A 25870-nucleotide genomic window follows, 5' to 3' on the forward strand; every position below is an offset into this window, starting at 1 on the left:
TGGTTTGAGTTCTTGATAGTGTTGTTAAAATCGCAAGATAAAACGTAGGATCGTACAATTTTCTCACCTTGGCCGATTCAAATCGCACATAAAATCGATCATAATCAAGATTGCATAGGATCGACGAGCAAGAACATAAACACAGTGAGATTATATGATCTACAAATTTTAGGTAAGATTCCGATTTTAAAAACGTTAGGGTTCAGGAAATAGATCTACAAAGGAATCACATCATGAATTGAAATAAAAACTGTAGTTAATTACGTTTTCAACTCAGTTGTTGCCCCATGTGTACGCTTTCGTCATCACATCACTTAAAAAATTGCTTGCATTATCCATTTCTTTTGTAACTTAATTAGTCAATTAGTTGCTTGAATCCAAACCCTTCCCAATCACTTCAATATGTAGCCCTTCGTTTGTTTTGATGTTCACAAGTGACAAAATGTTCAACATACGTTTGGAAATTGCAATTGGAATAACGATGGTGGAACAATTTTTTGTCAAGTTTTTCGGCTTCACAATTATTCCAAAATGAAATTTCCATAACAGGAGATTTTAAAGAAATAGAGAGATCATGAATATTAACTATTAAGTACAAACAGATCAATGTCGATCAAAGTACTCATTATTCTCATAATATAGAGCTAAGCGTAAAACATAAAGTACAACGGTTCCAACGATCCATCACATGCACATAGCATGTTATGGGCCTATTGAACTCTTTATTAGTTACCTCAAATCTTTTCATTTTTCACAATAGCCTTTGTTAACTTATTTAGATTGAGCTAACCATGCCATCCTCTGATGAATCTTTGGTGACTGGAGTAGCCAAACTAGAAGAATTCCCATTCACAAAATTACACTGTGTTCGGATTTCTCCATCAGATCCAGTTAGCACACTAGTGTTACCCATTTTTATCATTGATGCCACAAAGTTTTCAAAGAAAAGAGTTTGGTTACTACTGAAACTGTTGACTAGGTTAATGGTATCAGCACCACTTGTGGAAAACAGTTCTTGGTCACTCTGAAGCAAACCATTTTCAAGCTGAAGATTGGAATAATAATTGGAGTCAAATATATCAGGAGTGGTTAGGTCCAAATTGGTGAGATTAGTCCCATTTCCACCATTGGGACATATTACTTGAAGTGATTGTAAGAGGGTTGTGTTTAGAGTTGGATCAGCAGTGCCATTACCGCTAAAATTGTATAATCGGTTCACGAAAACACTGCAATGAGCTCTGCCAATTGTATGAGCACCTGAAAATGAAACTTATTTAATCACAAATATGCAATACCATAATTTATTGATAGACGGATTACGTAAGTTGCACTATCATTGTTGATCATTGATCATACTTACAATTATTAATTTTAATTTATTAATTATGTGAGTCATTGGATACAATTATATCAATTATTAAGAATAAGTGTATTTCTGAAAGGGAGGAGTTATATTGACAAAATTTTCTCTTACAAACTTACAAATTACATTAAATCTGACTAGTGAGACTTTAATCAAGAGTGTATGACTAGTCAGAGTTTAGTGTAATTTATAAGTTTGTAAGAAATTTTTTTTGTCAATATAACATTTTCCTTCCTGAAAAGTAAAAATTTCATACCTGAAAGTGCAACTAGATCAGTAGTGTTGAGGCCTTGAACAGCAAAGGCGGATTTAAGTTGAGTTAGGTTGAAGGTGGGAGCTGGAAGATTTTGATTTGCAAGAGTTTTGTTTGCTGTTAAACTATCTCTTCTCCCCAATGGAACTTCCCAAGTAGGACCATTAGCCTGCCGATTATTTGTATTTTGTACTATATGAGAAGGACAAAAATAGAAAGAAAAAATTTGAACAAATATACAAGACAATTCATGCATGCCTTTCATTAAAATTAAAATTCTATATATAATTAAAAACTTATTTGTATCCTTGATAATGATTTATTTCTACTAATTCTTCCATCTCAGTTTTTTTTCTTTATTCTTTTAAAATTGTCAAATAGTACACGTAATAGCATAATTTAGAGGAGACCATCAAATTGATCCAAAAACAAATCAATGATTTTTATTTTTGAAAAAGGATGAAAATTAAAATAAAAGGAAAGTAAATTTTAAGAATACATAAAAATCCCTTTTTGTTCAATTTCTATTCAAATTTGGCATAAATTCTAAAACTATTGTATAAAACATCGAGAAAGAAATTCGCTCGATTTTTTCCCAACTTTTTTCCCACTAAAAATTCCTATTCTTAATAAAAGTAAAGTGAAATGTTAGGATATCAAAAAAAAAAAAAAAGTATAAAGTGAAATGGTAAAGATAATATGTGTCCTTTTCTTTCCCATAACGAATGTGATGCATACTGTTGTCATTACAAAAGTCGTTGCACAACTATTTGGTGCAGAGGAACAAGGATCATAAATTTATTTATTTTTTGATAAATCACATATATTCTTCATGTGAGGTAATCTTCTTCGGGGCAGATCCAAGATTAAGACTTTAAAACCCTCACAAAAATAATAATAAAAAAGATGAACACATGCTGTTATCCATGTACTCAACTTTGATGCGCCAATGGAGCTATTCTTATTTGGTTAAAGATCACAATTTTAATACTTATTTGTCCCGACAAATAGTCAAATAATGCACAGCCTCTACACAAATGGCTAATTAATTGATTTTAAAACTAATCTAACCATTCATTAATTTACAGTTAATCACTTATTGTTATGAGATGAATTGATCAACTAATAGTCAAACCGAATAAATAATCGTCTGTGAGGAATATACGGACAAGACTCATCTTATCCAATATTCATTTTCCAGTTTGATAATATTTGGTCAGATTCTACAGGATCAAATATGTAGGACTATTATTTTAAATCAAAAGTCTAAACTGTTAAAAAACTGAATGTTATATTAATAATCTTATATTATATTTTCTTTTACAAAAATATATAAAATTTGAAAAATGAATAATACACAATTAATTTAATTATTTAATAATAAAACGAGACGATAAGAATTAAACTTGTCATGAGCTGGATAAAGAATTTATGATACAATACAAAATATCAATTCATGAATCTAATAAACTACGGGGAGAAGATTATATTAATAATTTTATATTATATTTTTTTGAATATTTTTTATTTTTTAAAAGATTCTCCTTTATGTCTTATATAAACCAGATAGCTAGTAATGGAATTCAACGTTATAGTGGAAATTCATTTCTATGGTAGCTAGGAATGGGAGACATACCAGATCAGAAGATATTTCAGCAGCAAGGGCAAGAATATCAGCACAAGAAACTATGCCAGGACAAACGTTTTCTATCGCTGTCTTGATCTGATTGATAACATCCAAACCTCTTATCGAGTTGTTATTTGGCCCTGCACTTTGCTCACTCACAATCGTAGCAGTGTCGTTCAACAAGATTGATGCATCACAGCCCTGTTACAAGCATGGCACATTATTCAACTCCATTGGCGTTAATTCTCATCAACAAGAGATTTCAGCCCAAAGTAAGAATTCATTTCTCCTGGGCAGATATTTTTTTATCGAGAAAAAAATATTGTTAAGAATTTCGTAGGAATTTTTTTATTTTGAAAAAATTAGATTAATTTTACTGATATCATGTTTGATTGATGGTATAATATTGATGAAAATTTGAATGAAATTATCAAAATACTCTTAATTTTTTGAATATGCCAAGTGAGTCATCATTAAAATGTTGTTTTTTTTTAAAAAAAGTGAATCAAATGTTATTTTTTGAAAATCAAACATCAAGGAAAAAAAATATCAAAAGTTAAGTGGAAATTTTTTTTGCCTTGTTCAAAAGGAAAATATCGCGTAAAAAAATTTGCCGGTACTTTGTTCACAATATTCATATCAAACATGATAAATAAATATTCCTTACTTCAGTTTCCTTTCGTTTCATACCAAATACGTAAATACCAGACGCTTCATTTGTCCTCGATATAAACATTTCAACATTTCAAACTGCGATACTTTTACTGACATAACATAATAAAGAGTGGTGGAGCCAGATGCACAGGATTCATTGCTTGGAGTGCCAAAAGTCTCACCAAAATTGATGAACGTGGTCAAATCATTAAGTTAATTACCTTTTTTTTAAATAAAAAAATTTAAAATTTCTAAAGAAATGTTCTGAGGATTGAGGGAGAGGATCATGTCCCTTCCGACCCTCTTTCTTCCATCAATCCATACTTTTTAATTATCTAACAAAAATAAAGTTTATAAATTGTTTTTTTTTCTTTTTTGTGTAATTGACATGGAAAAAATTAACTATCACGAGTTGTTTCAACTTAACCAGTGATTTCGAGTTTAAGTTGTGCTATATTGAAAACATGATAGGGGGAATTTTCCATCCTTGTAATTTTGAGTAACTTGAACTAGATTAATCGAATAATCAATAAAACGGTTAAAAAAAAATCAAAATAAGAAAGATTAACTTAAAAATGGAAGGAAAAAAAGTGTTGGTAGTGGAACCAAGTATTAAAGGAGTTAAGGAACGAGATGAAGAATACATACTTGAACAAAACAGTCATGAAAGTGGAGCCTGACGAGACTGGCAAGTATGCGAGGATCAGATTGTGAAACATTTGAGAGCACTTGACGTACAATTGAACTAACATTCGAACATGTACTATTGTAAAACGAGGGATCTAGCTGTGCATCTGAGAAGGGTAGTGCTCCGAGCACAACCACCACACAGCACAAGGCTATAGCAGTGACACGAAGGGAATTCATTTTTTCTTTCTAATTTTTGCAATTATGAGGATGGTGCGAGAACAAGCGGATACGAGCTTCTATTTATAGGAGGTGAATGACAAGTGAATGCAATGTCCTAAATGCATTTGATGGTTGGTACTGTTTATTAAAAGGAATAATTATTCATAATATTTATGAGAAAAATATTTATAATTTTAAATGACATAATTAAAATGAAATGACATTATTTTTGTGTATATTTGATAATTTTTTACATTATCCCTTTTTCATAAAATTAGAAAAAAGAGTAAATGAAGGAGAAAGAATATAAAAAATTATCAATTTTGCACCAAAATCAAATCGTTTAATTTAAAATAATACAAAGTTGTATTATTTAAAATAACAAATATTTTTCTATTATTAAAAGGAGTAAATGGTAAGCGCGCGATATTGGTCCAAGATCATCCGTCATCCAAGACGAACTTAATTATTTATAGGCAAATAAACGATTATTATTTCTCACTGTTTATCGTTATATATCACCATTAATTTATTAAATTAATAAACAGTTAACATCGTCCCACATAACTTGATTACATATTGATATGGATGATACATCAGAGAATTATTCCTCTTATTCGTGACTAGAAAAAATAAAAATGCTATTTAAAAATTAAGGTGGAAAAATTCAGCTAAACTTAATTAAGATTATCCTATAAAATAAAGAGTAAGTATAAAACAATATATCAACTCATATATTGTAAATTTTTTTTTTTTTTTGCATAAAACCAAATGGTGGTAGCTCAATTAGCGCATCGGAGCTAAGCAGGTGGGGGTGAGAGCATGTGTTCGAATCTCCCTAGTACCACATTTGGGAGATGTTTAAAGCTTTATTCCTGGACCCGTCCCGAATCGAATTAGTTGCGAAGCAATGAACCGATTGGAATATTTTCAAAAATTTTTTTTGCATAAATAACATGACTGTTCATAGTTTTTCTATTGAAAAATTAATAATACTTCATGTCATTTGTGCACGTCATCGCCTCGGCATCAAGCCGTAATGTTATCAAAATCGGCCCAGTCATTGACCCGGTCGACGTAGTGGGTCACTGGTTCAACCGCATGATCCGGTAATTATATGCAATTTTATAATTTATATTAAAAAATTATAAATATGCTCAAATATCTAAAAAAATGATAAAAGTTTCAAATATTTTAATTAAAAAATAATAAATCACATATTATTATCCAATAAAGGATCAAACAAAAATATAATGATCGTGATACGGGACTTTAGGTTCAGAAAACGACATCTCTAATTATAAATCAAATCAAATTTTTTTGCATAGTGCATAATTGAGATAATATTAGTGTTATAGATACATAACTTATGTAAGTCAATAAACAAACAAATATTCAAATATGTCCATTATGATTTTTTTTTGGACCGAGTGGGGTCACCGGTTTTCATGAAAATCGGCTGGGTCAGACCGGGTCCACCGGTTCTGATGCATGGCTGGTCTGTTGCTTCAATCGGACCGGTTATATGACCGGTTTACCGATTCCCGGGTCGACCCGGCCGGGTTGGTCCGGTTTTCTTAACAATGCCAAGTCGTAACCTCGCATACGTGTGCAGTCATAAATTATTATATAAAAAATATAAGTAAAATTAATAATAATCAGATAAAGTAAAATTAATTATATTCAGATAATGAAAATTGCAAGAGTATGATATAATCGTTATTGATATCTTTCCTAGTACCATCTTTAGAAGGAGTTTAAAGTCTGTTATATATGTATGTATATATATACACACACACACACACACAAACTACACTATGTATGACCGGTAAGAAACTCTTTAGTAGAGTGTTACCGGTCAGATATAATGTAATTTGTAAGTTTATAAAAAATTTTTTTATCAATATAACCCTATTATATGTGTGTGTGTGTGTGTGTGTGTCATTGGTGGAACAAAATTGGGAAATGTATAAGTGTATGATGAGGCAACTAATGATCTTGCAAAAGAAATAACTGCTAGGGGCATTAACCTCGTTTATGGAGGAAGGCTACAAGGCTTAAGGAGAAGTGTTGCACTGACTGCCGCTAAAGGAGGAAGCCATGTTATGGGCATTAGACTACAACATTCAAATGATCCTAACACATTTGCTTATACCATAGGTACAAATCATGCATAAGCGAATGTGGTATATGCTTCAATATGCCAATGCTTTCATTGCATTACCTGGAGGATTAGGAATGTTGGAAACCTTTTCCAACATTATATCATAGGCAAATATGAACATTCATAAAAAAACCATTAGGTTTATTAAATGTTAATTTATTTTATGATGGTTTACTAACATTTTTAGACCATGCAGTAGAAAAAGGACTCATGACTCTGGAGGCAAGACAGTTGATAATGTCTACATCAAATGTCAAGTAATTGATCGACTAGATAATAAGCATGGTGCCAGAGCTTGGTTTGCCCATGGGACAAGTGGATCAAAATCCTCAAGACATAGGTGTGAGAGATGAGCCAGACACTAGTCTTCATTTGTAATTTAATTATCACAATCCACTTGTATACAAAAAGCTTTATTTCATTGATTTTCTTCCACAAAGAGATTCATGTCATATAGTTTGCATCAAAATATTCTACCAATGTAAAATCTCCATATCATGGATAGGTTCTTGAAGATAACCAAAATATGATTAAAGTCATTCCAATATCTTAAGGGATAACACTATGTCTAGATAGAACTTTTACTACAAATACAATATTAGGCTTGTTACATCTTGCAGAGTATAATAGTGTTCCTATGACACTTAAGATTAGGAGCTTCAGGTCCTAATCCTTTCTCATTAGTTTCGTTTGATCTAAATGGATCTACATTCACTTCTATTGAACTGATCATCATTGGGGCACTTATATAGTAACATTGGTGAAATAAAATAACTATTTTTGGAAGATGCACGATTTGTGTGCCGAGATAATAATATGTTTGAGACCACCATCAATGATCTTTGCAGCTTGATGCTAAACATGTTGTGAATTTCATTCTTCCCACATGTGATATAGGAAATCCTTCAAGGATTTTCATATAAATATCACCGTCAAATTACATTGTAGTCACGATGTCCATCAAATGCATCTCAAGATGCTTCATAATTGCCACACTGATCAAGTAACCAAAACGTAATAAAATCCATTATGAGAGAATAAGAAACATCATAGTTGATGTCGAGTCTCTACGAAAACCCTTGTTCTACCTTAATTGCCTCCTTCCATTCATTCAAATCTGTATGCTTCTGGCATTCTTGAATGGTTTTGGTTTCTGGATCCAAATTATCTCTTGAGACAACAAGAGCTATTGAGAAGGAAAATGAGTCATCGACGACAATTATCGTTTTATTATATTTTTCTCCTATATTACTATAGTATATTGCAACTTTTATGTGAGCATCAACGAAATCTTCGTCGTTTCCAAGACATTCAGATTTGGCCATTTCCTATTCAGGAATTGTAGTCATTAGCAGCTACACTTATTTCACCGGGTTCGCTTCTTCGGGATTAACCTCTTCAAGGAACGCGATGCCTGACTTATTTTTATTTTTTCGCGGAGTTATGTCTTTAGTCCCTGGAGGTCATTCACCCTTCCGGCGTTGACTATTATAATAACTCATACCTTTAAGATTTAAAAATGCCATATGATTAGTAGGTTTTATAAGCTTTGGCAAGAAAGATTTGTAAATTATGGATTAAAACAAGCCTTTTATGCAATTGATGGAAAATCAATCATGTGAGGGACATGATATTGTGAGTAAAAATGCCATTCATGCCAAGCAAGTCATTTAATACTCAATGATGTGAATGATATAGGACTATTTTGTATGATATGCCATTATGGTGAAGGTTTAGAACTATTTTGTAAATAGACAAGATTTGGTTCAAACTCGAATTGAATGTTATAATTAAATTATTTAGAAAATTCTATGAACTTTAAGTGATCTTAGTTTCATCTATTTATGTCTAGAAAAATAGATAAAAATGAGTCAAAGTTTGTAAAGTTAATAACCAATAGAATTTTATATAACTTTGAAAAGTCAAAATTCATGTAACTTTTTTAAACTTCCTTGCTTCAAGTCAGTTGCCTCTTTATATACTCATTTCTTTCCTCTCCATTGCTTCTTGAATGCCGAGAGCTCCTTTTGGATGAAGGGAAAGCTAGAACTCAACTAAACACTTAGATTTAGGTCATGACTTCTAAATGAAAATTGAAGAGTAAGGTCTTGAGAATAAACTCTAAGTGAGAGTTCTTTGTAAGAAACTTTATCTTGAGAGATATTTTCCTCCATTGGTGGAGCCCCTTTGCTTCCCAAGATGGTTTAATAGGTTATTTTTGAAGTCTTCTTGTTGGAGAATGTTCTCTAGCTTCTAGAGAAGCCATTTAAGGTATGAAACATCTTCTTCCACGGCTCTATATAAATATGGAAATCGGGTTTTATGTGTGTGTTTGATGATTTTCCATGGAGGTTTGAGATGATGACATGTTAGGGGTTTGTCTTGATTATGACTCATTATTGTTGGTTGATGAATTCTTCTATGAAAAGGATTGAAAAATCGAAAAATAGGTTATCCTTGAAAACACAATATGGATCAGCCTATGTAGGTTTAAATATGTAGACCATGTGTTCGTATAATTGCCTATGTGAAATCATAAAATTGAAATAGTTTTATGATGTTTTAAGTGATGAAAATTGATGACAAGTGGTAAGAAAGATTGGTAAAAAATATTAGGGTATTTCAGCCCTAGATTTTATAAGGTACATGGAAGGGATTTTATAAGGCTATAAGGATGTTTTAATAAGTTATAGATGAATTAAAATTGACTATAACATAATCCTATGGTTGGAAGTTTGACAAATTCAAGTATTTTCTCTTTATGTGATGCCTCGACCTTTTTTATAAAAAAAAAAAGGGTTTGAGGTTGTTTATATGGTTTGTCATTAAGAATAGGGTATGTTAAGTCTTATGGTGATGAATGGATCACTTAAGGATCAATGGAAAAGTGTCTAATTCATGGAACCAATATATATGGATTTTGGCCAACATCATGAAAGTGGTGTGGTTGGTGGATTTAATTATATGTCTAAGTATAATTGTGAGGTTACAGTTATGTATATTATAAATTGAACACTAAGTTGGTGACTAAAGCATTTAAGGCTCCTGATTCCATTTTGTAAGAATTATTCATGTTTAAAGATAATAATTTTAAGGGTTCACTTTTTCTGTAGTCACTGCAGATAAGTTATCTGCAGTAAGCCCAATACGACGTGATTTTGGGGCAGAAATCATGATGTTTTGATAATTTTAATTTATTTCAGGGTTATTATAGTCTTTATAATTATAATTTTTTAATTTTTCAATCCTAAAACGACGTTGTTTTGGGAGTAAATGCAGATAACTTATTTGTATTAACTGCAGAAATATTTTTCTCTAATTTAAAATTGTAAGAAATGCAAATTGATACTAAGTACGACTTCTTGATCAAATAAGTATTGAATGGGTTAATCTAGTAACCATATAAAATGATAGGATTTAGTGGCCGAATGTAAGATGATTTTTCGGCTATGTCATGTTTAAGTATAAGGAAGATGTCTATGATATGTTTATGTAAGTTAAGTGGCTTGACAATTAAGAAGTAATTAGTTATGTTATGATTATATGAAGACGAATTAAATAATGGTTTTGGCTTGTGGTAGGTTCGGCCAAGGTTAGGTTATATGACCTAGATTTTGATTCGTAAGTTAAGAAAATATAAGGAAATATGTATCAAGCATAAGTAAAGGAGTAATAAGTGTGTTAGGGTTGAAAATCTAAGTTAACCTAGTAAATGGGTTAATACTTGTTATGTAAGATTTTTACGAATTAATGAAATTAAAGTTAAGACTTGTTTGGATGCCATGAATTGGTAATTTAAAGTGTATGTCTTATCATTTGAACCATCTAATGAGGATTTCGAAAGATACATAAAAGAATGTAGATTTCTTCATTTACAAGTAATATGTCATGGATGGTTAATGATATTCTTTTGTATATAATCAGTTATAAATCGTGAGAATTGAATTAAGAAGATCAATGCTATTCTTTAATAGGTGATTTTGGGGATCAATGGTGCTTGGATAGTTTTCTTGGAACCTAAGCAAGTTGGAAGGAAAGCTAATTCCAGGTAAGCTCGTGGGTTAAGGAGGTTTATCCTCCTATTCTGTTCCACCAAGGTCCAGTGGGATCATGGTTCTGATATCTGTGTGTCTGTAATTATGGCTTGTTGGATACTTAACATAGTTGTGTTCATATGATTTATGATATATGATTATGAAATATGTTTCAGAATAAGTTATGTATTATATAGTCTGGTATATGATTAAGATATGTGAATAAGGCATGTGATAAGATTATAAGACATGTATGAATCGGTATAATATATATAGGTTTAATAAGAATGTTTGACAGTTGAATGTGTTAACTATAAGTTAAGTACACAGTTGTAGCTTCGGCTAGGGTATAATCTGTTGGGATAAGCCATATATGATAATAGGATTTGTGTACATTAAATTGTGTATTCAAGATTTATATATTTAAGTTATAACGTTGGATTGAAGATGATATATTATGTTTGATTCTGTGTGTCAAGTCTGATAAGTATGTCTAATAAGTATGATAATTACGTTTGTTATGTCTGACAAATACGTTGATGATGTATGTTTTGATAGGCACTGTTATTCTTTGTATGACCCTATGATCCTAGGGATTATGTTAACTACCGTAAGGACTTTGGGTTCTAATAATTGTTTGTTATATGTTCAGTGCTATTATGTTATGATTCCATGAGTACTATGTTGCTCGGAGATTATGTTATGACTGTGAATACTATGTTGCTAGGAGATTATGTTATGACTCCTAAGTACTATGTTACTAGGAGATTATGTTATGGCTCCATGGGTATTATGATACTCAGAGTTATGTTATGTTATGTTATTACGTGATTTGATATAGTCGGATCTATTATGTTCTTATGTTATGCTAGGATTTGTTCTAATGTGTTATGTTTCTTATGTCCCAATTAAGTTCGGTTAAGTCTATTCTATTGATTTAATCAGTTTTGACTGTTATGAGTTTTATGTCCAACTTGGTTCAGGTACGTTCTAATATGATACAGTGTGTTATGTTACATTATGTCAAGTTACGTATGTTATGTCTGCTATGTTAAGGTGTAATATTGATTCTGTTATGTTAAGTTTGGTTATGTTATGTTCGGTTACAGTATTATATTCGGTTATGTTAAGTTCCGTTTGATTATGTTAAGTTATTACGTTATGTTTCGATTTGGTAAGTTGTGTTCAATTTCGTTGTAGTATGTATTATTTTGTTATGTTAATTGATCTTATGTTTGTTCTGTTTGTTTTAATTCTGCTATGATTTGCTATGTTATATTTTGATTTATTTAGTTATGTTACGTTCACTAAGATTGTGTTTATTACGGTTGTTGGTTTTGTAAGAATGTCTGTTCTCAGAAATTCTATTAAACTAGTAAGTATCGTAAAACTTTCCTTGAGGATATATGCTCTTGGAAAGGATATATGGATTATCTAAGGAAGGACTTATGCTTCCAGATATAGTATAAGTTTGCAATTATGTTATAATGCTATACGATTTCTTCTGTGTTATGTTATCTGACCGTTCATACAGTAAGTGAACTCGTGGTTGGATAATTCTCTATAAACCTTGAGTTTACTGAGATTGTTGAAATCTCGCACTATTTGTGGGCTTACATTTCAAGTACTTCATTAGCAGCAGGTGATCCTACGAAGGGATAGGGAGTTGCTCAAGACTAGAGTGTCTGGCGAATTAGCTGACATCTAGGTATATGTACATATGTTCTGATTCTTTGTTTAGAGGATATCTGTATCTTTTTTTAGTAGCATGACGTGTGGTCATGTTTGTGTATAGTCTCTTTTTGGTATTTGTTAATATGTTGTAAATGTTGGGGAGACGTATATGTATGTATGAATTTTAGGATCATTATATGTATGTGGATATGCATTTATGTGTATAATGTATACGTTGATATCAGAAATGGCATGGAGCCATATTTTGTATGATTATTGGATTGAACTTTGCTATTTTTTAGGTATTGTATAATTGATGGGAATTGATCACAGACTACCTGTTTTACAGCAGTTACGATATCCTTGTGTTTTATCCGGAATGGTATAAGATATCGTATTTGGATAAAGGTTGACTGTCAAGAATGGTCATTCGATATTTAAGTGTAAAGTGTACGAGACTGTACAAATAATTATAAATTAAAAATGAATTATGTCTGGTAATATGTAAAGACAATAGAAAAGAAAAAGTTTATTCGTTATTTTTACAATGTAACTTTGCTAATTTTAAGTAAGTCTTCCGCTTAGGTATTTTAATTATGTAATGTTTTGAACCATATGCATGATAATTAATCGGTTGCAAACGGGGATGTTACAACTAGACTCAAACATATTTTATCTCATTAAATTCTCCACTACAAGCGAATTATTCATTTTAGTCACTCATTTGTGATCAATAAACACATTTGGCATTTGTCTTGCTAAAGTTTGCAAGTTAATGATATTTTGAACTTCAAGTTCAGTTATACATCTTACCAGAGTCATCAAATTCTGGCCCAACGGATCCAGGCCCAACGCATCCCACACAAAACAACTTCCGAGTTTCACATGACACTAAGCCACGTGGGACCAATCATAATAGACAAACCGTTAGTTGTTGAGTTTGTTATGGTTTGTTAGTCAGTTAGGATCTGTTAATTAGTGTTGTAGCTTCCTTCATGCCTTACATTGTAATATAAATAGTGACATGCGATTCATTGAAATGAATTAAATGAGAATGAGGAACTTTTCCATTTCTACATGGTATCAGAGCTCACACTGAGCTCTGGTACTCTGCTTTGAAGATTTTCGTTTTCCAGTCATCCTTTCTTCATCGTTTTTCTTCTCAACCAGATTCACGATCATTACCATGGCAAACCTTATTGTGATTCCAGATCCACAAACAAATCCTTCTCATCCTTTGTTTCTACATCCAAATGAGAGTCCTGCGTTAGTTTTAGTTTCACCACCTCTGAATGGTGAAAACTATCATTCCTGGGCTCGAGGAATGAAAGTAGCATTGATTTCTAAAAATAAGCTAGGCTTCATTGATGGAAGCATTCCTGCACCGGATCGAGATGAACCTACGTTTGCAGCATGGCAACGATGTGACACAATGGTGATGGCCTGGATTCAAAGATCCATATCTGAATCCATAGTGAAATCAATCATATGGATAGAGCATGCTCGTGATGCTTGGCTTGATTTACAAGAACGATTTTCTCAAGGAGATGTGTTTCGTATATCAGATTTGCTGGAAGAAGCTTTTCGTCTGAATCAAGGAGACAGATCTGTCACTGACTACTACACACATCTCAAAACGGTATGGGATGAATTAGATAACCTTAAACCTCTTCCTAATTGTGTCTGTGCAGTTCCATCTGTATGTGGAGCTATCACAAGGATGAGGGAATATCGTGAACAAGAACAAGTTATACGATTTTTAAGAGGATTGAATGAGCAATTTGCTTCTGTAAGATCTCAAATCATGTTGATAAGTCCACTGCCAAACATAAATAGATCTTTTTCACTTGTTTCTCAACAAGAAAGACAGTTCAAATTGGACAGTCATGTCACTGATACAAGTCAGTCATCGATTTTCCATGTGACAAATACACCATCAAGCTATCGAAGAGGAAATCCTAGTTATGGAGGAAGGTTCACTGGTAGAGGACGTGGTAGAAACTTTGGTGGTAGATCTCAAACCAACCGCATATGCACTCACTGTGGGAGAAGCAATCATACAGTTGAAACATGTTATCAACTACATGGCTTCCCACCAGGTTACCGTACAAATAATAGAACTCCTAATACGAATGTTGCAAGCACAGATCCACAGAATTTTCAATCAGAAGTTGCAGTTTCCTCAAGGTCAGAACCTTATATGCACATGACCAGAAATGAGTACCAACAATTAATGGAACTTCTACAAAAGTCTCCTTCCAATGGTCTTGATAATGTTCCTGCAACAGCGCATGTAAGCAATGTGGTTCAAATTTCCAGCATGAACACAGCAGAAAGGAAAGAACTAACAGGTAGCCCAAATATTCAATGGATAGTGGACACAGGTGCAACAGATCACATTGCACATTCCATTTCTGATTTTTCTTCAATTCATACCATCACTCCTTTACCAGTAATCCTTCCAAGTGGTTCTCACATTTATGCTCATTATTCAGGCACCATACGTTTAACACCTACTTTAATTCTTCATGATGTCCTTTATATTCCACAATTCCATGTCAACCTGATTTCTGTATCAAAACTTGTCACAACCATTAACTGCACACTCACCTTTGATGCTGAATTGTGCTTCATTAAACAGATGCCATCACAGAGGACGATTGGTACAGCTGAAAGGAGAAATGGGTTATACATGATAATCAATAAAGATCCTCAGCATTCAAGTAAGGCAGATAGCAGCTGTGGAACTATAACAAGCAATGTAGATGAATCTCTTCTATGGCATAGAAGATTGGGACATCTCTCAAAGGATGTACTGAACAAAATGTCTTTGTGTTTTCCTTTTATTCCTTCCATACATGTAACCCCGTGTGATATATGTCATTTAGCAAAGCAACGAAAGCTTCCTTTCAGTTCCAGTGAGACTAAAACCAGTAAAGTGTTTGATTTGGTGCATACAGACATCTGGGGTCCTTTTTCAACTACATCAATAAATGGTCATCGTTTCTTTCTTACTGTTGTTGATGACTACTCACGTTTTACATGGATTTTTCTTATGAAGAGCAAGAGTGAAACTAGACAGCATATTCATAACTTTGTAGCCTTTGTCGAAACACAATTCAACACTTCCATTAAGTCAATCCGAAGTGATAATGGAATTGAGTTTGCAATGAATGATTTTTACAAGAAAAAGGGAATTGTCCATCAAACCAGTTGTGTTGAGACTCCACAACAGAATGGTTTAGTAGAACGTAAGCACCAACATTTATTAAATATAGCTCGTGCCCTTTTATTTCAAGCTAACCTGCCACTCACGTTCTGGGGTTATGCCATTCTTCATGCTGCACATATTATCAACCTTTTATGTTCACCTCTTCTGGCCAATCAGACACCTTATCACAGATTATATGAACTGCTTCCATTGTTGGTACACCTACGGGTTTTTGGCTGTTTATGCTATGCTTCAACCTTACTCTCTCATCGCACCAAATTCACTCCTCGAGCTCGCAAAGCAGTGTACTTGGGATTCAAGGAAGGAACAAAAGGGTACATCTTATATGATCTCACCTCTAGAGAAATTTTCATCTCAAGGAATGTGGTTTTCTATGAAACACACTTTCCATATCAACAGATCCATACCACGCATCCCACACATTCAAATCCATATGAAACAAGCCATTCGAATGACCCTCTTTATGACACCTTTCTTCCCTACACACAGCCATCACACCATATACCAGATGTCAACATTTCTCCCATTCCAACACAAACCCATGTCCCATCACCCATCCCACATAACACAAACTACCTACCACATAACACAACCAACCTACCATATTTCCTACCCCCCCTTTCTGATTCCAACACCTTACCCAACATCAATGACACGCAACCTGATTCAGGTTTTGACCATACCACTCAAATACAAAGTTCTCCCTTATTAGATCCTTCAGTCTATCGCCGTTTAATTGGAAGACTTTTATACTTAACTACAACCAGGCCAGACATTGTGTACGTTGTTCATCATTTGAGTCAGTTTGTTGCCTCTCCATGTGCTCATAACCTTACCGCTGCTCACCGGGTTTTACGATACTTGAAAAATGCCCCAGCCACTGGGCTATTCTATCCATCTCATGGTTCCTTGTCTATAAGAGCATTTGCTGATTCTGATTGGGCATCTTGTCCTCTCACCCGTAAGTCTGTTACAGGCTTTGTGTTTTCATAGGAGATTCCTTAGTGTCTTGGCGTTCGAAAAAGCAGACAACTATCTCCCGCTCATCTTCAGAAGCAGAGTACAGAGCTCTAGCTAGTCTATCTTGTGAATTACAATGGTTCCAACATATTTTCCACGACCTTGGTTTATCATGGCACACTGCCTCAATCTATTGTGACAACCAGTCAGCTATGTATCTTGCTCACAATGCCACCTTCCATGAACGCTCCAAACATATCGACATTGATTGTCATGTTACTCGAGACAAGATACGTTCTGGTCTAGTTCGACTCCTTCCTGTATCTTCAGCTCATCAAATCGCAGATGTATTTACCAAGCCACTCCACTCCTCCATGTTCCTTTCCAATATTTCCAAGCTGGGACTGGTGAATATACTCAGTCCAGCTTGCGGGGGGCTCTTACCAGAGTCATCAAATTCTGGCCCAACGGATCCAGGCCCAACGCATCCCACACAAAACAACTTCCGAGTTTCACATGACACTAAGCCACGTGGGACCAATCATAATAGACAAACAGTTAGTTGTTGAGTTTGTTATGGTTTGTTAGTCAGTTAGGATCTGTTAATTAGTGCTGTAGCTTCCTTCATGCCTTACATTGTAATATAAATAGTGACATGCGATTCATTGAAATGAATTAAATGAGAATGAGGAACTTTTCCATTTCTACAATACATGTATATGGATCAAAATAATTTATTTGATTTTTCTTTCAAAATAATTTATCAGGATTCATTAAACTTCTGGCTTTCTCCCCCTAATGTTGGGAAATACGTCTCGTTAAATATTTAATAAGTGAATGATGTATTAAACAAGTCGCCTATCAGGGGCTCCAAGTACTTGATTCTGTATTGAGTCTCAAAAACTCACGTAAATGTCTAACCTTTAGATGACATAAGAACATATGTAATACAACCAAAAAAGCACAGATGGAAAACATCAGGTTCACATCCACGTACAAGTTCATGAAGGAAGTATTCTTAAAAGCATATAAGCTAGTGAACTTTAGGTTTATGATCATTTTTTTATGGTCAATTTTAAAAACAATGACATAAACACAAACGTTATTTCATATTTGCCCCCCTCATATTTCTAGAGTTTAATTGGATAATTCTTTTATATTTGGTCCACTTCTGGGGCCACTTTTATAGAAATATAAAGTCGCTAGTCTATTATTGATCTTTTCATAAATGTCACTTTGAAGTTTTATTTACTTTCCTCAAAGAACAAATTGTTTGTGTACTTTAGATTATTAGTCATTATATTCACATGATGTCCTTTAGGGACAATTAGTTACATAATAATATTTTTAATTGTTTGCAAAATTCTACAAATTAATTATTGTTTAAACTTAAAGTTCACAATCATTTGGGCATATAACTAGACGGATAATTCATTAAATTGATCATCTAAATAAATTATCAGTTCTTCTAGAGCTATTGCAAATGTTGCTGCAGAAATGCCCATGACCACATCCATTATTACGTAATTATATTGTATTCACTTCAAGAAATGGCACAAAAATTGTTCAAAATTCTGCATGATCTAATGAACTTTTGCCATAAATATTTGGTTTAAAAATCATCATAGAAATTATGAAGAAATATTATTTCACTAGCATGCTCCTGTTGAGAGAGTTAACTCGTTTCTTGATTGCTTCTCAAGGTAACATAGTCCAAGCTCTTCTAAAGCCTTCAATCAAGTTAGTAGAACTTGTCTTAGTCATATCTATGATCACTTGTTATTATAACCATAAATTTTGCCATGTCTAAAATTATGATTTAACCCATTGGCGAAACTTCATGAGCCTATTTTCTCGATATGACTACTTCTGGAGCATATTCAAGAGGCATAAAATATAAAAAATATTTTCTTTAATATTTTATTTGGAGTTATTCATCAAATCAGTTAGATCTTTTCAATTAAGGCTTAAAGTTATAGTTCTTTAGGAACTATACCACGTACATTCATAAAAATGATGACCAAGAAAAATCATTCATTATATGCAATCCATCCGGGAAGTATATAATGTAGGCGTATTTTTAATGGCGTGAGATTCACAATTCTTGCCTTTATTTTAATTAGTCATATTCATTTCATTAGCCACTTTCATTTGGCTTATTTATTTTCATGATTTGACCCAATGTTGAATCTTCTACCACCTCTTCACGGGATGCGCTCATAGCCCTCATAATAGCTAGAATCTTTCATAGAATTGGCATTTGCTTTAAGCAATGCTTTTGAACCAAAATGGTGTAAAATTATAATTATTTCTACTCACTTCAAGGATGTAAAGATTTGGCTTTTCAACATTTGACATAACACTATACTAAAAAATCCTTAAATTAATAATAAAAATTGTTGTCAAATATTCACTGCTACTTCAGGAGCATAAGACACTCACTACTACTTCAGGAACATGAGAATATACATTGTCAAATTCCTACTGCCACTTTAGGAGCAGAAACAAAAATGAAAATGAAGAATTGGAATTGGAATAAGAAGAATTAGAAATTGGTAAAAGAACTCATAAATGAATACCTACCAAATACGACTTACCTCGTAAACAAAATTCACTTTTTATAGAAATCTCTTAGTTTGATATGATAAAGGTTATATGTGGATAACGTGTTATAAAATTGATAGGAAATATAAGATAAAAGAATAGAATTCTAAAGAAAAAGAAAATGCATTCAATTTTTATTATAGAGAACAATTGAGGAAGTCCCTATTTATAGAAAAAATTCCACTATTTGCATATTGATGAATAGTACCATGAATAGTAATCTTGCATGTGAAAAGTAATCTCGTGCACAAACAATACCTATGAACAGAACTACATATAAAACATGGGAAAAAGATTTTTCATGTTGCATGAGAAGTCTCCTCTTCTACCACTCTCACTTCGATGTCCGTGCTAATCACTTTTTTATTTTTTATTTTTTTCTTTAAGATGGGCCCCACCCCTTTTCTCTCTGTAGGAAAACTTGAATCTCTTATGCAACATTAGAAATTACAAGTCCATAAAACATATATACAAGTGATTACACTACTCGTAACAGAGAAGATGTAGAGGTAGGGAGGTGAAGCATTCACAACTTTTGTTACTTAACAATAAGGTGTGGGTAGCATTACTCTTAAGACTCTAGTAATTGATCTGGTTTAAGGGTAACGTATGTATTTAGAAAGTTACGAATAAAAAGGTTTACTATTTTATTTTGACAGTGTAGATGTAGAAATTCACTTAATTTGGTTTCAAGTTTCATTTTAACTATTTGAATTCAAAACTTCATTCTTACTAATGAACCCATTCCATTCTTACTATTTTGAAAATCATCAAAATAAAATTTATTTATCTTTAATATATTTTTAACATATAAAAACTTTGAAAATTAATACAAAATATTTTTGCAGAAAAATTTAAATATAAAAAAAATTTCTAAAGCAAAATTTTACTTTTTAATAATCTTTTATTTTTGGTAAACACTTTTTAATAATCTTAAATAGAATGTAAATATTTGTTTAGATTTATTTTGTGAAGACTTCAATTTAAGGCTTTTTATGTGCTATATAATTGACTTCAATTTAAGGCTTTTTATTTTTAATAATCTTTCTTGTTCATTGACTACCTTTATGGTAAACATGAACCATATAGTTAGAAGAGAGAGATAAATCCTTCTGGTCAACTCTCCCGAAAACATTCATAATCATATCATTGTGAAGCCAACTCTCCCGAAGGATATTTTTTATATCTACAAGAATTTGAATCCAAAACTTTATTCAAGTGAAATCAAATGTATACCACTTAAATAAAATTCTTTGGTCGATTTCTAATTTTCTTTTGCAGCGTTGCTTCATTTTACTATTTTAAAACCACAAACAGACAGGCTGGCTGTATTCAGAATTGATTATCAAGTCTGGCATCAATAAGCTTTTAACTAAAAAGCATATTCCTATGTACTAAAAAAAACAAGAATGTACTAAAAAGCATATTCCTTTTTTTTTTTTTTTTTTTTTGTTAAAGCATATTCCCACATTTAACTCATGAATTTTTTTCACCTTCGTTTTACCCAAGAAAGAAAAAGGAGTTATCTACAGCCAAAGGTAAAGTAACAGAATGCTGAGCATTAAGGCCTTGCTTGAAAGATGAGTGGTTGAGATTCTTATAATAGATGAATAAATTTAATAATTTATAAAATATAAATTATATTTCTCTCTTTTAAAATATATTTCTTTTTTTTTTTTTTTATAAATCAAGACTGCAAAGGAGACAGGAACTTATCCACCATTACATTATTGGCTTTTTCTGTCTGTTGTTTCTGAGCGGGAAGACAAATACAAGAGAGTCATTTGAAGCAGTACATGGGGCAAGAGGAGATATGAACGAATTTTAGAAATATCCTTTATTGTTTTGAGACTTTCAATATAAATATAGTAATTTCATATTTAATCTTATATTTCAAAGAAATGACTTCTTTTCCATCTTTAAATTACTATTTTTAATTATATGATATTTATTTATCTATATAAAATTTGAGTATTTTTTCTTGGGAGGCGTTTGGTTTAGGTGAATTTTTTTTTTACTAGAAAAATGGAATTACTAGGTATCAGCAGGGAAAATGAGTTAGGTAGGAAAATTAAAAAAAAAAGTTGTTTGGTTGGGCAAAATATTACTAGGCAAATTGATTAAAGTTATTGAAGTCTATGTTTGATTGAGGATAAAATATTAATGGATAAATGATATAAAATTACAAAACTAACCCCTTAATAATTATAAAGTCACTGTATGCAACCTTCAACATTCTTGCTCTGTTTTATTAGAAGGATAGTTCAGTCAGATATGGAATTCTACATATCCCATTTGCCTATCATACAATACTACATTGAGGGGGCGTTTGGTTTCATGCTTTTTGAGATTTTCCTAGGTAAATGAAGTTTGGTTTTTAGAAAACCAATGTTTGGTTCAACAACTTTTGACCAAAACACGTCTATGTGAAATGCATGGCTTTTTGAGAAAGATAGTAATTTGCACTGTTTAGAAACCCGATTTGAGGGTGGTTTTTTGAGAAAACCCGGGTAAAGCACTGTTGACACACTTTTTGTCATATATTTCCCTAGTAAAATTTTGTCAAACCAAACTACTTTTTTTTAACTTCCCCACTATTCAACTTTTCCTATGGATACCTAGTAATTACATTTCTCTAGTATTCTTAAAATTTATCTTCAACCAAATGCCCTCTCACTGTTGAAAGTAGAAATGTTGCTCTGTGTTTCTCATTACTTTTTGCAAAGAATTGTGAAAGCTGGCCAACTCACATTGATGGGGAAGTTTTAAAAAATGTTGGACCAAACATTGGCTTCATAAAATTCTAATTTGTATTGCCTGGGATTATCATAAGAAAACCCGAACCAAACAGCCCCTAGGAGTTTTCTTAAGATCCTTTTGAATGATAGAACATTAGAATTATAATTTCAATTCCAATTATGATAGATTTTGATTTGATTATGAATCTTTATTTTTATGTTTGAATTAGAATTCTATGGTGTAAATTTTTATAAAGAATATTTAAAATACAATTTAAATTGATAAATAAATAAGAGATAAGATCTTTTGACTTCGATGTCAAATTAAAAAGTTTGAAACCCTATCCGAATCATTAATTTCTGCCAATGTCAAGACGGTTATTTATTGAAAATTAATAATTAATTAATGGATGTAACCCGATAAATTACCATAGTCGTATTAGAGGAAATCAACGGTTCAAATGAGGTGTCAAACTAAAAAGTTTGTTATCGGTGTCAAAAGATCCTGCCGCAATAAATAATAATTAAAATTTTTATAAATGTAATTTTCAGTAGATCTTCCATTCTTGGGTTGGGAAAAGTATTTTTCCGGAACTAAATTCAGTAGATCTTCCATTTCAGTAGATCTTCAATAAATTCTGTCAACATGCTATATCTCAGAATTCTCTCGTAACATAAGAAATAAAATCTTACAAGCACACTAGTAATAGGTGACCCAAGTGTACAAAGTACAACAGTACTCTCACGATCAACCACATGCAGATGGCATGTATGTGCCTATACAACTCTTTATTAGAAAACTTATAATCTTTGCATTATCCAGCATATATGGCCATTAATTTGTTAGATCAATTATATTGAGCTAACCATGCCATCTTCTGATGATTCTTTGGTGGCCAGAGTAGCAAGTCCAGCAGAATTCCCATTAACAAAGTTACATTGTTTTCTAATTTGTCCTTGAGATCCTGTTAGCACTCCAATATTACCCATTTTTATCATTGATGCCGCAAACCTCTGAAAGAAAAGAGTTTGGTTACTATTGAATTTGTTGACAATGTCAATGGTATCTGCACCTGAAGTTGAGAATAGCTCTTGGTCACTTTGAAGCAAGCCCTTGTGAACCTGAAGATTAGAGTAGTAGTTCTTGTCGAATGTATCAGGTGTGGTTAGGTCAAAATTGGCAAGGTTAGTACCAGGTCCACCATTGGGGCATATGGCACGAAGTGTTTGCAAGTAAGTTGTGTTGAGTGTTGGATCAGGATTCCCAGTGCCACTGAAATTGTATAATCGGCTAACGAATAAACTGCAGTGAGCTCTGCCAAATGTATGAGCACCTGAAAAAATAAAGCATAAACAATCACATATTTATTGAATTACCATTTCTTTTTTTTTTTAGGTTAATTTTCTGAAGGGTGAAATTTTTCATACCTGAGAGTGCTACTAGATCAGTAGTGTTGAGGCCTTGAACAGCAAAGGCGGATTTAAGTTGAGTTAGGTTGAAGAAAGGAGCTGGAAGGTTTTGATTTGCAAGAGTTTGGTTTGCTGTTAAACTATCCCTTCTTCCCAGAGGAACTTTCCAATCAGGACCATTAGCCTGCGAGTACATGTAAATTTTAAAACGGATAATGTAAAAGCAAAAGTTGCTAATGATTTGTTTTAACTAATTCATCAACTCATTTTTATTTTCTCTTAGATCTCAAATAGTCAATTTATTCATGTGAGTTAAAATTGGCCTAGAGTTAAAAAAAAGATGAAAATTAAAGGAAAGTGATTATTCAGAAGCAAAAGCCACTTATGTGAATTAAAGGAAAATCATTATCTTTTTATCTTACCAAGCCATTGTATAACAACTCGGCGTAATGAAGGATTACAATTTTGATAACGCTCCACATGAAAAAAGTCTCAACTGATAAAGTTTATCTTGAATTGAGTATTGATTTTTATTTTTTTATTTTATTTTTTTAGAAAGTGAGAAGTAATGGCATTCAACATTTTACAAGACATTGATTTAAGTACTATAGATTAGGATGGGACATACCAGAACAACAGATATTTCAGCAGCAAGGGCAAGAATATCAGCGCAAGAAACTATGCCAGGACAAGCATTTTCAACCGCTGTCTTAATCTGGTTCACAACATTCAAACCTCTTATTGAGTTGTTATTTGCAAAAGCACCTTGTTCGCTCACGATCGTAGCGGTGTCGTTCAACAAGATCGATGCATCACAGCCCTGTCACAACACAAGCACGGACAACATATAATCAACTTAATGGAAAATGTTTGTGTTTTGTAGTAAGTGAAACGGGGGAAATTAATTAGTTATAAAATGAATAAATATACTTATATACAAAGAGAGTTGATGATGACAACAAATTAAAGTGATGAAGAAATAATCAAGTGAAGAAAACATACTTGAACGAAACAGTCATGAAAGTGGAGCCTGATGAGACTTGCAAGCATACGTGGATCTGTTTTTGAAACATTTCTAATCACATCACGCACTATGGAATGAACATTCGGACATGTAGAACGGTAAAACGAGGGATCTAGTTGTGCATCTGAGGAGAAGGGTAGTGCTCCAAGCACAACCACTACACAGCACAAAGCTATCACTTCGAAACGAAGGGAGTTCATTACTCTCTATGATATTCGAATTCTTAGCCTGTGGTGCTTGCGATACACCAAAGATAAGGAGATTCTATATATAGGGAGAGACATGGCCTATGAATGCAATGTCCCTGGATTCGGGGGTTCAAATTTTCATTCATGCCATTTACGGAAGAAAAAAAAAATTTATAAATCGCGAGAAGATAGATATATATATATATAGATATGGAGAGAGATTGACGTGAATGTGAACGATTATGACATGCTCATTTAAATCTTATATACTTGGCCAAAATTGAACTACGATATGGTTTACGGGGTTTGTATTTGTCATTTAACATGACACAATAAATTTTTCTACACACGACATTTTGTAGGGTTCACTATTTTGAAGAAAAAAGAAAAAAAAAGAAATTACAGCACGCAAAACGAATCTCTATAACATTATACAACCATTTTTTCTACAACATAACTCTTATAAAATCTATCGTCTATAAGATGAGTTTGTTAAATTAAAATAGTAAAAATAGACATCGTTAACTTTCATTTTCAAAGAATATACCTTCAGGATTTTTAAGACTTAATTATGTAAAAAAATTCATTACTCTATCTAAAGTTAGAGTATTAGATGACTTAAAATAATGATATGCATGTCTTTCACATTCCTTCCCATCACCAACTTGCCAATTTGTCAGGAACAAGATACTAATTTGTTATGTATATTAGTGTCGTCTTGTTGTTTACTATATTGTGGGGATGTGTTAAGAGCATTGTTGATTGAATCATGATAATATTATATTTTTAATTTGTAATTTAAATTTATACTGATTATGTTATATATGTCCTATATAAATGAATAGTTAGCCAGTATATATTCTTTATACACACTCATTAACTTATAATTCAACTCACCGTCATTTTTAAATATCCCCATCAACAAATGCAATTATTGTGTGTTAACATTTTTTATTTTACGTTTAGAAATTCCAAGTAAAAGATATTAATCAGCATCCGTAAATTATATGGTGATTAATTTTAGTTTAACCACTGTACCAAGAATTTATTTACAAATTTTAAAAAAATTAAAAACCTTTAGCCTGAATTTGAAAAA

The 25870-nt window shown here is 32.4% G+C and overlaps 2 protein-coding genes across 2 annotated transcripts; both read right to left on the reverse strand.

Annotated features, from left to right (window-relative positions):
* Positions 1-654: 654 nt before the first annotated feature.
* LOC133315998 (peroxidase A2-like) lies at positions 655-4774 on the reverse strand. Its single transcript, XM_061517683.1, has 4 exons — positions 4546-4774; positions 3253-3444; positions 1620-1785; positions 655-1257 (listed from the first exon to the last, which is right to left on the reverse strand). The coding sequence occupies exons 1-4, from the start codon at positions 4762-4764 to the stop codon at positions 776-778; spliced, it is 1059 nt and encodes a 352-aa protein (XP_061373667.1). The 5' UTR covers positions 4765-4774; the 3' UTR covers positions 655-775.
* An 18126-nt stretch (positions 4775-22900) lies between these two features.
* Positions 22901-24786, reverse strand: LOC133315997 (peroxidase A2-like). The gene is made up of 4 exons (XM_061517682.1): positions 24565-24786; positions 24191-24382; positions 23581-23746; positions 22901-23486 (listed from the first exon to the last, which is right to left on the reverse strand). Exons 1-4 carry the CDS (start codon positions 24784-24786, stop codon positions 23005-23007), a joined length of 1062 nt encoding a protein of 353 aa, XP_061373666.1. The 3' UTR covers positions 22901-23004.
* Positions 24787-25870: the final 1084 nt, after the last annotated feature.

The sequence above is a fragment of the Gastrolobium bilobum genome, unplaced genomic scaffold, assembly GCF_033153095.1.
Source record: "Gastrolobium bilobum isolate Gb01-03AN ecotype WA unplaced genomic scaffold, APGP_CSIRO_Gbil_v1 utg4229, whole genome shotgun sequence".
NCBI lineage: Eukaryota > Viridiplantae > Streptophyta > Magnoliopsida > Fabales > Fabaceae > Gastrolobium > Gastrolobium bilobum.

Bases quoted from the DNA above. Each gene is read 5' to 3' on its own strand.
- LOC133315997 (XM_061517682.1), bottom strand. From the start codon at position 24,786: ATGAACTCCCTTCGTTTCGAAGTGATAGCTTTGTGCTGTGTAGTGGTT. The intron at 24,383-24,564 runs GTATGTTTTCTT...GTGTTGTGACAG, and splicing joins TTCATGACTGTTTCGTTCAA to GGCTGTGATGCATCGATCTT. The intron at 23,747-24,190 runs GTATGTCCCATC...ATGTACTCGCAG, and splicing joins CTGAAATATCTGTTGTTCTG to GCTAATGGTCCTGATTGGAA.
- LOC133315998 (XM_061517683.1), bottom strand. From the start codon at position 4,764: ATGAATTCCCTTCGTGTCACTGCTATAGCCTTGTGCTGTGTGGTGGTT. The intron at 3,445-4,545 runs GTATGTATTCTT...TGCTTGTAACAG, and splicing joins TTCATGACTGTTTTGTTCAA to GGCTGTGATGCATCAATCTT. The intron at 1,258-1,619 runs GTATGAAATTTT...TTTCATTTTCAG, and splicing joins TGATCTAGTTGCACTTTCAG to GTGCTCATACAATTGGCAGA.